General features: G+C 39.9%; 1 protein-coding gene across 2 annotated transcripts in view; it reads left to right on the top strand.

Annotated features, from left to right (window-relative positions):
- DMXL1 (Dmx like 1) overlaps positions 1–12,797 on the top strand; it is a 113,060-nt gene that overhangs the window by 48,280 nt on the left and 51,983 nt on the right. For both annotated transcript variants that reach the window (XM_075179332.1, XM_075179340.1), the window contains exons 8-15: positions 1,186–1,375; positions 3,038–3,203; positions 5,931–6,143; positions 7,981–8,237; positions 8,325–9,003; positions 9,209–9,330; positions 11,778–11,867; positions 11,954–12,059. In XM_075179332.1, the coding sequence (XP_075035433.1) occupies positions 1,186–1,375; positions 3,038–3,203; positions 5,931–6,143; positions 7,981–8,237; positions 8,325–9,003; positions 9,209–9,330; positions 11,778–11,867; positions 11,954–12,059 (1,823 nt within the window). The remainder of the gene's footprint in view (positions 1–1,185; positions 1,376–3,037; positions 3,204–5,930; positions 6,144–7,980; positions 8,238–8,324; positions 9,004–9,208; positions 9,331–11,777; positions 11,868–11,953; positions 12,060–12,797) is intronic.

Raw genomic sequence — 12,797 nt, 5'->3', positions numbered from 1 at the left:
AGTCAGATTGTACAGCTAAGAGGTAGTAAATGCTACTTCATAATTTCACAGCTCTCAGCCAGAAGCTCTTTGAAGAGGGGGGAGTGTTCAGCACTATAGAGGGTGGAATCGGATTGTCTGTGAGCTCGTTCCCCTTTCTTCAAAGCACCCCCTGCAAAAAATAGTAAAATTTTGTGGTCGTATGCAGTAAAGTGTCTGTGGCAGAGAAGCAACTGTAAAAAGTAGCTGCACCTCCAAAATTTAAATACTCAAAGTAGTTATGAATTCTAAAGGTTCTCTTTAAACATAAATTTAAATTATACAATTTTGATGTTTCCCTTCATAGAAATTGCTGTATGAGTGCATAGCGTATCTTGCATGAAGTCTCTCTGAGCATGTCACGTGTGTCTACGCAGACTTGCATGATTCTGGCTCTTATACCCAGCTGCACATGGATAGTCTGGATGAGGGGGAGGGAAAGAGTTTTAATGTAGACAGGGTACAGTAAAGATATATTTACACAAATGCAGACCTGCTGAAACACGTATAAACTCATGTTAGGAGGTGTGTCTCTTGCACCTGTTTAGGGCAGGAGTAAATTCTTGCTGATGACTTATCACAAATCAGTTGCATATGCTGTTGATGTGTAGGTGGACACATCTTGAGATTTTGCGACCAACTCGGTATCTGCCTCTGTATATTTAATTTGGCTCTGCAGTGCTGTCCAAAATGTATTTTGGATTGTACTTTTGCAATAGCACAGCTTCTGTTTTCAAATATACAGCATGGTCTGGCTTCAGGTACTTGGGGAGTAATTCCTCATTTGGTTTTGATGCAGAAGGGGGGTGGGAAGGATGTTCAAAGGGAAAATGTCTAAAAGTCAGCAACCCCCTTTATACAAGCAAGTGTGCTATTGGGAAAAGTACAGTCTTAAATATAAACAAGAGAAAGCTAGCTGTGACCATCTTGCTATATTCATTGCAATAAAGTGAGTTTCAGATTTTGAGCAACAACTGTTATTCATATAGTATGTGAAGGAAAACTTGTGTGTTTTAATGTTTTGATCAATTGTTATACTCTGGTGTTAATTTTGCCCAAATATCATTAATGTAAATATTTATGTATTTAATTAAGAAAAGCAAACTTGTTTCAGACTGAACTTAGCAAGCAAGAAATGCTGTTTCAGTATTTTCTTTTGTTTTACAGAGGCTCTGTATGTAATGTACTTCTGACATGCTGCAAAGACAGTGTTTGCCGTCTATGGGCAGAGACATTACTGCCTAACGACAGTTTGTTATACGGGGATGGGTTCAGCCAAAAAGTTGAGCCTGACAGCTTAAATAATAACTTCAAAAGAAATCCTTCAAGTAAAGAGCGTGTGCAGAGTGCATTGGAGGTAATAACTGTGAGAATTCAAGACTCTGTTTTGCCTTAGGACAGGCCTGTCCAACCTGCGGCCCTCCAGATGTTGTAAAACTACAAGCCCCAGCATGCCCTTCCAGCTATCAACAGGTTGTCTACTGGCAAAGCATGCTGGGGCTTGTAGTTTCACAACATCTGGAGGGCCACAGGTTGGACAGGCCTGCCTTAGGATATTAGAAAATGTGTAACAAGGTTGTCTTAAGTCTTTGGAGGAAGCCTTGCTAATAAATTGACATTCAGTTTGGTAAATTTGGCCCACATTTCTCTAATATATAATTGCTATTACTGATTTGTGCTGATCCAAAGCTGCTGTTTCGGATATAGATTTTGTGACCTGTGAGGGGTATTGTCAACTACATTAATTGCTTTTCGCTTTATAATCTTGTGTTAAAAATGTCAATGCTTGAACAGTTGTCATGCTTGTGATACCGGGCTCATGATTAGCTCCTTTGCCCACTTAGCGCTAGCTGGTTAGCACGAAGGCAGCCTTATGTGCTGGCTGAGGGAACCTGGTATCTGTATCCACATAATCCTATTCTCCCATTTTAGTTGATTTATTAACATTGTAACTTTTTTTTTTTTTTCCAATTGACTTTGGTACTTCAACTCTTAAATTTTGAGAGAGAAAACCTCGCTAAATTACTGCCCCAACCACAGAGAATCTCTCAACAATAGTGAAGTAATCCTCACTTGTGGTGCGGCATCTGTTGAATCTGTCTCTTAGCACTTGCCACCACTAATGAAACATACTTGGAGTGTTTGATTTTGTGGCTGTCAATTATTCTATGATTTGTTTAAGTCTCCTTCACAATTTTAGTTTAAAGCAAGAGTTGTTTTTGTACCTATATTAAAAATTTAAAAATATTGACAGAATCCGTTTGCTAAGTAAACAATCAAAGATATATATATATATATATTTTTAAAAAAAAAAAAAAAAAAAATTATATATATATATATAATTTTTTTTTTTTTTTTTTTTTTTAAAGGTCTAGACCAGAGGTGTCCAAACTCAATCTTCAAGGGCTACCAACAGTTCATGTTTTCAGAATTTCTTTCTGTAGAAACAGGTGGAATAATTACTGACCCAGACAAATAGATTATCTCACCTGTGCATGATTAGAGAAATCCTGCAAACATGAACTGTTGGTAGCCCTTGAGGACTGAGTTTGGACACCTCTGGTCTAGACATTGATGTAGAACTAGAGGATCTAAGGCTGTAGAATAGCAATTAATTTCATGCCACGAAAACATGCCACGAATAACTTGACACAAGCAGAATTGTAAAGATAAAAAAAATAAAATAAGATAAAATATATTTATGTAAATACTAAAGCACTTTTACTCTCCATTAGCTGTCCTCTGGTATTCAGTGCAGTGCTGAGGTGTTCCTGGACTGCCTCAGCTCTCGCAGAGGGCAACATTTGTGGTTGTGCTAGCTTGAGCTTGTATGGTCACTTGCTTGAAATGAAGTTTAATTTCCCACATTTCTGAATATAGGTTCGTTAGTACAGTTCAAACTATGTATAGAGTTAATGTGTTATCTAGCAGGTTGCCATGCAGGCTCTTGCGTGACTTAGATTTTATAAAAGCAACCCCTAATTGATTTTTTTTTTTTGTTGTTGCCATTTTGGGACAGTTAAATTTGAGGCATTTTCGTAGAGGCAGGAGAAGATCTTTGGCATTGGTAGCACATACTGGATATCCACCTAACCAGCAGGATGTTCATGTTCATCGGAATACACCTTTCCATGGCAATGCACTTTGTCACTTTCATATTGCTGCCAGCATCAACCCAGCAACAGGTGAGAAAAATCATGTAAAAGTTGTATCCTGGGAGTATGTATCTAGTTTGATTACAAGGGCTTTGGTCCATGACTATTTTTATTTTATTTATTTTTTAATATTTGTGGCTGATTGAAACTGAACTGAGGTAAAGAAAAAAATGAAGAGTGCCTTTATAAAGTGTAAATAGATATTACCTGCCCTGCCAATACCGAATACCTTTGTTCTGGACTCCGCTGCCCAGCTGTCATTCGTCAAGTCCTCTTCAACCATGGCATTACAAATTGACCCACTACCTGCACAAATACTTTTGAACTACTGAGAACGCTCACATGGACTTCCTTCACTTCAAATTCATTCTCTCCTCTTACTAATCTGCCCTCTACCTCTCAACAGTCCTACTTCATATCTCTCATTTTCTCCCAGATCTCTAACCACCATCGCCTTTTCACCACCTTCAGCCTTCTCCTCCCTCTTTGCCCTTGACTTTGTCACCTACTTAACTTCCAAAATTTAGTCCATCCGACACATCATCTACTACCATCCGGAGGTAGTCATTAGTGTGATGACTACATTTTTCGACAACAGTTAGTGCGACCGAAGCATGACGATTGCTGTAATTTCGACACGTAAGAAATACCTGTCGCCTCTATAATGTCAAACCCTTTGTAAAAAAAAAATACTATAGAGCTGGCGGGTTCTCGCATTGCCCCCTTAATACTAGCAATGTAACTGTCACCATTTCAAGTAATGTCCATCTAAGTGCCGGCATTTTCTCCTGTTGGTGTTGATAGCAGGGTTGGCGGAATTATTCTTCTCTCACTTTTTTTCATTAAGTCTGTATTTCCTACGTGTCGAAATTACAGCAATTGCCCTTCTTCTGTCTCGCTAACTGTTGTCAGAAATGTAGTCTTCAATATCGCGTACACCATTCGTCATACTCCTCCCCCACTATCCCTGTTTACCTTATCCGCAGTAATCTCCTGGTTTACATCCATTTCCCCCTCGGTCCCCTGCTCTTTTCCCTGCATACTTCCTACTTAGTGATCTTATCAGCTCTGTGCCAGCTGTACCAAAATGTACCGCTCCTCCCCAGAACCGTTCTCTTTCCTCCTATCTTGTCTCCAGTTGTCTTATCTGTTATATCCCCTGTCCCAGTGCTTTCTCAAACTTAACATGTCCAAGACGGAACGCCCGCCTTCCCTCCCTCCCCTCCTCTTTGTCAGTTCACAACACCACCCTCAAATGATCTACGAGTTCATGCCTGTGTGTCATCCTCAATTCCTCTATCTCTGTCATTTATCACAATCTGTCCCAATCGTGCCATTTCCACCTGTACAATATCTCTAGGATCGAACCCTTTCTCACTCCTTGGACACAACCAAAACTCTCATCCACACTCTTGGGTTTTTTTTCCTGCCTTGACTATTGTAACCTTCTCCTCTCTGACCTCCCTCGCATCCCTCTCCCCACTTAAATCCTTCAATCTGTCCTCCATGCTTCTGCTAATCTCATTTTTCTCTCTGGCTGTTCTTATGATCCACCACTGAAACCCCTGCCCTTTCATGCCAGTTGCTACATTGGCTCCCTGTCCCGTATAAAATACAGTTCAAACTCCTTAACCTCACCTACAAAGCTTGCAGCCACTCCTCTCTCCCATAAGTCTTCAACTTCATTTCCATCCAAACTCCTGACCGCGGCTTTAGCCCCCTGCTGATTACCTCTCCCTACTCTTGCCTCCCGGACTTCTTCTCTTTTCTGCTCTCCATCTCTGGTGCGCCACTTCCACACCAAATTACACTTATCTTCTAGTCTGCAAGGCTTTAAACAAGCCCTAAAAACTCCTCTTTTCATTTAAGCGTATTAGTCCTCCTCTCCCGCTTACTCCCCACTCATTGTCCCCTACTTTGTGTCTGCCCTTTACCTCTAGATTGTAAGCTCTCATGAGCAGAGCCCTCCTTGCTATGGCCAAGTCCTCAGGTTCTCCAGCATTTCTTCTTATGCTCACATTCCCGGGCACTGGCTTGCTTCACACTGGTATGCTTCCTGCTTTTTCCCCATCCCTTCTCTGAACTCTCCCCTTTACTTTGCAACACGTTACCATCTATGTAGCATTGTTTAATCTGTAGTTTTTCTCCACTACTATTTAGCTTGTTGCTGCTTGTTCATTTTGTCATTTTCTACTTTGCTCTAACCCACATTGATTGTACTGTGCTGCTGACCCTTTATGTTGCCTTGTGAATAAATGATGATTAAAATAATTTACTAATTTCAAGTACTTCTTAAAAGTATGGGTGTGAGGTCTCTTATCTAGAGACTTATCTTTTGAAGGTTCAAGAAACTTAAAAGGAAAATAGTGATTTAATTACTGCTGCTTGATTGGTATTGATGCTAACGCAAAGGCAATATCAAAGCTTTCTCCTATAGTCACGGAGTTGCACAGCTAAGCAGTTGAATGAGGAAAGGAATGTGACAAAAGTCAGTTATTTTAAAATGTTTTTTAGTATATTTTGGGAATGCTGTTAAAAATTACGGCGAAACAAGGCACAAAGCATCCTCGTTGTAGAAACTTCTGTATTGCAGCATTTATATTAAATGCAATATTAATCTACACACATTTATTACTACGATTCAGCTCAAGAAATTTATTTTTTCAAATATAATTTGGAAAAGGCAATTTTTTTGTCTGCTATTTGTTTATATGTTCACATTAGTAGACACACTTCTTCTTTTGGTTATCCCTGCAGACATTCCGCTTCTCCCTTCCATCTCGTCCATGAGTCTCGGTGAGACTGAAGAAAAAAGTGGACCTTTTGTTGTACATTGGCTAAATAACAAGGAGTTGCATTTTTCTTTGTCTATGGAAGTCTTCCTTCAACAGCTCAAGAAGAGCTTTGAACAGCAGTCTTCTGAAGCTAGTACTGATGAAACAAACCAGGATGAAAGGAATTCGGATGAAGGTACTGCTCAATTGAACCACAGGCACAAGCATGTTCTTACTGTCAAATGACTACCATGGTGTACTTGGACATGTTTCTTAATAGTGCTGAATGAGGTTTTTGTGAGATTTTATTAGGTTTTTATTTGTCTTTTTTTTTAAATAAGGTTTATTGTAAAATGTGTGCTTTATTTTTTTCTTTTTTTATTTGTGTAAAGTTGCTCTAGAGATGCAAAGGTTGCCAATTACCCCCGCCATCCTAAACTCCCCCCACATCAGCAAGTCAGGATGGACTTCAGTGCAGGACTCCTAGCCTCTTTGAGGGGGAGGGGTCATGCTTCTTTATACAATTACTACCTACCCCATAGAGGCACAAGCACTGTGCTGACCAGCTGGTCATGGGGTACCCACACTTGTGGTCTCTCTGTTATAGTGAGAATCTGCTCAGGATGTCATAACATGGGACTAATTGATGATTTTGAGAGGGGCCCATAGCTGCCCATTTTCTTATTTTATTTACAGATTGCAACAAATGTGGTCTGAGCAGAGATAACTGTTACTTGCAGTTCTCCACTTTTCAGCTTTGTGTGTGTATTATGTGGAAGTGACTAATGGGTTACCTCTGGCCGACCACAGGCGCTGCTGATTCCTACTTGATACATGCGCCCAGTTATAGGATTCACTAAATACATGTGCGTGTACTATTTCATTAATCTGACATGCATCAAGGTTTAATATTACTTTTTGGGAAACGCACTTGAATTGAGATATTTCTGTCAAATGGAAGAATGTTAAAGATTAACCGTAAAAAACATGATATTGACAGACAATTTGACACATGCTACGTCTGAATTGCGATGGTATTACACGTACATATTCTGTTATCGATGCCTATACTCTAACTGCATTTTATATTGGTGGGATGATGTCGCTCTATACATAGCTGGGAAAGGTCTATAGACGGGTTGGATGGCGGTTCAAAGTGCACTTCACTTAGCCTTGTTCTGTGGAGGTGAGGTCCTAGTTTTTTAACACACTTGTAAGTAGTACTAGTTGATTTTTTAACTCTATGGCAGGGGTCGGCAGCCCCTGGCACACTTGGCACACCGCCCACTTCTGTCTGGCATGCCAGTGCTGCAGCTGTCAGACTAAAGAAGCCGAAGATACCAAAAACAAGCGCAGAAGCTCCGTTTTAGTTATCTTCGGCTCCTTTAGTGAAGCAGGTCCCATGGATGAAGATGCAGACTCCAAAGGTAAGTATGAAGCATAGAAGGAACTGGGGGCTCAACTATTAGGCATAGGAGGAACTGGGGGGAGGACAACTATTGGGCATATAAGGAACTGGGGAGCAACTTTGAGGATAAATATGAATTGGGGGCACAATTATGTGGCATAATATGAACTGGGGACACTATTGTGTGGTATAACATGAACGTTTATTTGTAGGTCCCATTACTATTAATAGTATAATGATATTGGCGTGATAAAATAAGAAATAATGAAATAATATATAAATATATATACACAGTGGTCAAAGAGGATATTTAGCTATTTTTATGATCAGAACAGTAAAAGTGGTGTATGGCACCGTATACGAGCAAGCTGCAACCACTATGTGTGTTTGTATATGTATATGTACAACTGGCACTCCTGGGCTTGAAAAGACTTTTGCCGGCGCACTGGTAGAAAAAAGTTGCCGACCCCTGTACTAGGGTTTAAGGGGCTTCTTGGGTATTGTTTTTTTTTAATGATTTAATGCAGAAATTTTTTAATACAATATCCGCTTGTATAAGTTTTAATTATTAGATTAGATTCTTTGTAAACAATATATATTGGTGATAATTTTTCTTTCTTTTTAGAAGATGATTATATTGGAGGAGTTAATGCAAAACTGTCCAGTGAAAAAAAGGAAGTGAATGGCGACAAAGCGGTCTCAAATTCATCCTTTGTATCTTTCCCAACATCTGTTATTGATCATGAAATTGAAATCCTGCTCTCTGAGTGGAATAAAAATCCTGACATGCTTTTTAGTATCCATCCTGTGGATGGCTCTTTGCTGGTATGGCATGTTGATTGGCTGGATGAATATCAGCCTGGCATGTTTCGGCAGGTGCAGGTAGTTATATTTTTAATCGCTTAAAAATTAAGAGCAAAATGTTAAAGGAAAGTTTTCAAAGTTTAATTCATTATTTTGTTTTTTTAGGTTTCCTTTTCATGTAGAATTCCAGTAGCATTTCCTACTGGGGACGCCAATTCGCTTTGCAGGAGTATTGTGATGTACGCCAGCACTAAAAATGTAGACTTAGCCATTCAGCAGGGCAAACAGAAGCCACCGGGTGTGGCACGTTCCTCATCAATGCTAATTTCTGCTGGGCAAAATAAATCGAGCAACAGTTTAAAGCTGAGTATTTTCACTCCTAATGTGTTGATGATCTCTAAGCATGCTGATGGATCATTGAATCAATGGCAGGTTAGCTTTGCTGAAGAATCCGCCTTTTCAACTGTGCTCAGCATTTCTCATAAGTCTCGATACTGCGGCCATCGTTTTCATCTTAATGACTTAGCCTGTCATTCTGTACTGCCACTACTGCTGACAACATCTCATCACAACTCTCTGCGTCCATTAGAGGGAGATGGAGATAAGGTGTTGCATGAATCTTCACAAGAAGGTTTTGCTACTAATCAGAATGGAATAGTAGAACCAGACACGTGCCAGGATCCAAATGCGGTGTACAGTGAACTTATCCTTTGGCGGGTGGATCCTGTTGGACCATTGTCTTTTTCTGGCGGTGTTTCGGAGCTGGCACGTATTAATTCTCTTCACATTTCTGCTTTCTCCAATGTGGCTTGGTTGCCTACTCTTATACCAAGTCATTGTTTAGGTAAGTGCATCTAATGCTAAACTAGAATTCCTTAATTACTACTGCATATGTGAACTAGCTCCAAATTCTGGATGTCACTTTATTAAATGGTAAATTTATTTTAAAGTATTATCTGGTTATGTGGTTTATTTTGTTTGTCATTTTTTGTCATAAGCCCAGTTATGTTACAAAAATGGTTAAATTCCTGTCAATGTCTATATTTCAGGTACATACTGCAATTCTCCAAGTGCGTGTTTTGTTGCAAGTGACGGGCAGAATTTAAGATTATATCAAGCTGTGATTGATGCTAAAAAGCTGTTGTGTGAGCTGTCCAATCCAGATATATCAGTAAGAATTATTTTTATTATCTTTATCTATAGCTACAATACTAAAAACTATTCATATTTTATTATTCAGCACTCATTTTCAAAATAGTATATTTCTTTTTCCTGCCATTGGGGAACACTGCAAAACACTGGGGTATAGTAGGACTAGGAGTATGGCACTTTAAAATTAATTTCTTTGAACATTCTCCTCCCCTGTTGCCGCTGAAGGAGTCTATTAAATGGGAAAGTGCTCCCAATGTGGATCCTCTTATTGCTCGCCTCACTGCAACCACCACTTCCTGTTCAGGGTGCAGTTTTCTCTCATAGATCCCACAGATAAAAAGTGACTTTCTTCTCCGTTCAGCATATGTGGCGGCGTGGATTTTGTTTAGACCAAATATGTCCACTGCCTGGGTCAACATGGACATTCAGACCAGGGTGGAACAATTGGTTAAGGGCTTTCAAGACAATGTGCCTAGAGCTGATTTATTGGTTTTGGCAGAGTATATTCAGGATGCTTCTGACTTTGTGGATCAAGCTTTCTTAGACCTGGTCTCTGTTACATCCGTGCTTATTATTGCTGCCCGCCTTTCGTTGTGGTTGCGCTCTTGGTCAGCTGATACAGACTCAAAGCGTACCTTAGAATCTTTGCCTTTTGATGGGGTTACTCTGGTTCCAAACTGAAACAGATGTCCACTAGTGTTAGAAAAAACAAAACTATATTCTGCCTGTCAGCACTGCTAAACCGAAGCAGCCCAGGTTCCGAGCCTTTCGTACCTTTGTTAGGTTGAGGGGTTGTTCCCACAGAGGCCGGGTATCCGGTAGGCATGGTGTTCCCGTTCCAGGAGACAAGGCTGTGGCATGACAGGACACCCCCACCCCGACTGCATGGTGGGGTCCCGTCTTCTAGGTTTTTTTTTTTTATTTCAGAACCAGTGGTGGGCCTCGACTTCAGATGTCTGGGTGCAGGGGATTGTGACTCGAGGTTATGTTATCAACTTGGTCAAATTCCATCCCCATAGATTCTTCACCACAGGTCTACCTCTCGACGCTCTCAAGAGACAGGCACTTCAGGAGGCTATTTGAAGTATGTTAGTTTCCTGTGTGATTGTTCCAGTCCCGTATTTGGACAGAGGTTTGGGGTTTTACTCCAACTTCTTACTAGTTTCAAAACCAGATAGTTCATTCTGCCTGATCCTGAACCTCAAAACTCTCATCAAGAGGTTTCGGGTGAGGATATTTAGGACGGAGTCGTTGCATTCTGTGATTGCAGGAATGGAACGGTGAATTCCTGGCATTGCTCGACATAAAAGATGCTTGCCTACATGTTCTGATATGGGAGAGGCATCAATGTCGGTCGTTTAGCCATCCGCAGCAAACACTATCACTTCAGGGATTTACCATTTGGAGTCACTTCCGCTCCAAGGGTGTTCACCAAAATAATGGCCATCATGGTAGGTCTCCTACGTTCTCACTATCGTGCACTATTTGGATGACTTGTTGAAAATGCTCTCAGAATCTCTTCTTCTCTGACACATTCAGCTATTTGTTTTCTAGTAGGCAATGGCTGGATTCTACACGGACATTCGTGCGGTGGCGACCAGTCCACATTGCCTCTTCTACCAGATCTTCTGGGTGTGATTCGGGCCCCATCGGTGCTATGTGGAGCAGATGGTCTCTGTTCTCAAGACTCTCTCCTTGCTCTGATTGTTGATGTTGGTGTTCAAAGTTGCATCTTTTCTTGTTACGTCTGGATGGCCCTCTGTTTTTGCATAACCAAACTCGACAAAGAATTCAATCCCAGATTGGAGGGGCATAGTAGGGGAGGAAAGTGTGTTCAAAGAGGTTAATTTTAAAGTGCCATACTCCTAGTCCACTTACTATACTCCAATGTTTCGCAGTGGCCCCCAATGGAGTCAGAGAAATGGGTTTTACGGTGAGTAAAAATGCCTCCTTGCTCTCTAGCAGAAAATTTGCTATAGTTGGCATTCCATTGCTATAAAACCAAAAAATATATGTATAGTGAGTTTGCTTCCAGTAACTTCCTATGTAGCAGAATAGCATTTTATTCAAAAGTATGGTCAGACTACATTCCCTTCTTTTGAACAAGCCGAATGGCTAGATCTCCACTTGTTACCTGCTTAAGTCATTGCTTGTGTTTGGGGTTGAGGTTAGTTGGCAAATGGCCTTTATTACCATTCCAATCTACAGGCCAAATTGTTACTTGAAGCTTCAGAAATGGTGTAACTGACATTGGAGTTAGTTTTGTAGATAGCATTTCTGATTTAATTTTTTGCCAAAGTGACTTTCACATAATAAGATTAGACTGACGTACAAATTAGCACCTAACTTCTTTACCAATATTTTTTTCTTATGTTTAAAGTATATTTCATTTATATTTTGAGGTTTTTAAAAACAAACCTTTTTGTGTACCATTCATTAATGTAAATGTTTTATGTTCATTTGCAGAAGTATGTTGGGGAAGTTTTTAACATCATTAGTCAGCAATCCACTGCTAGACCAGGATGCATTATAGAGCTAGATGCCATCACAAACCTGGTAAGTGTTTGCAGTCTGACATCAGTGTGGTCTTCTGAAATGTGACTGCAATTTTGTTTGTTTATTGAATCTGTTCTTCTGTTTAGCATGGTCGAAAAACACAGTTGTTACATGTTTTTCAAGAAGACTTCATATTGGAAAACCTAAGGAAAACTGGAACATCTGGAATTAGTGGGATTCAGTCCAATTCCGGTAACAAAATGGCATTTTTTTTTTCTTTTTATGGTTTGGTTACCCTGTAAGAGTTGATGAGCCATGGTACTCTTCAAACTGTATTTGCTTGAACTGAGCTGAGTGTAATATTAATTTTATATGGAATTGGTTATCACAAATCTAATGATATTTGAAATAAAGCGTCTATTGACAAGGAATCCTATTTCTGCACACCTGACTTGTCTTCATAGAACAACGTTAGAGGTAGTCCAGAAATATTGAATAAAGAGCTAATAGCTTATGCTTTGCTACTTTTCATTTTAAATCAGTGTGTAGTTCATGGTTAATAGATATTAAAACATCCTATGTTAGCACCCTCCTGTTCACATGAATTACAGAAGGGCTTTAGGCTAGTGTCACATTTGCTACAAAATAGCTTTATTATTTCAAGGGTTATATGTAAAAAATGGACTAAAAGGCTCTCTCTTGCAAATAAAACCGCTGTTCTGCCTCGTCCTGAAGTAGCTACAATTTTCCTCAAGTGTCATTGAGCTTAAAGTACTGCCAACTCAATTAAATAGTGTGTATGTATATATGGGGAGGGGTGTGTGTGTGCATGCAGTGCAATTTCTGGATCTATTGTCTGTTTGGGTACATGGATAATGCCAGGTCCCAATTTGTTGTTTATAACATTCAAGGCTGTCTGTAATTTTAATCATGACAAATCACCTAGGATCTCTCATATAGGAAGCCACACTATGGTAGGAGCAGGGGTAA

Source organism: Mixophyes fleayi, chromosome 1, assembly GCF_038048845.1.
Source record: "Mixophyes fleayi isolate aMixFle1 chromosome 1, aMixFle1.hap1, whole genome shotgun sequence".
NCBI lineage: Eukaryota > Metazoa > Chordata > Amphibia > Anura > Limnodynastidae > Mixophyes > Mixophyes fleayi.
This window is presented reverse-complemented; position numbering and strand designations above follow the sequence as displayed.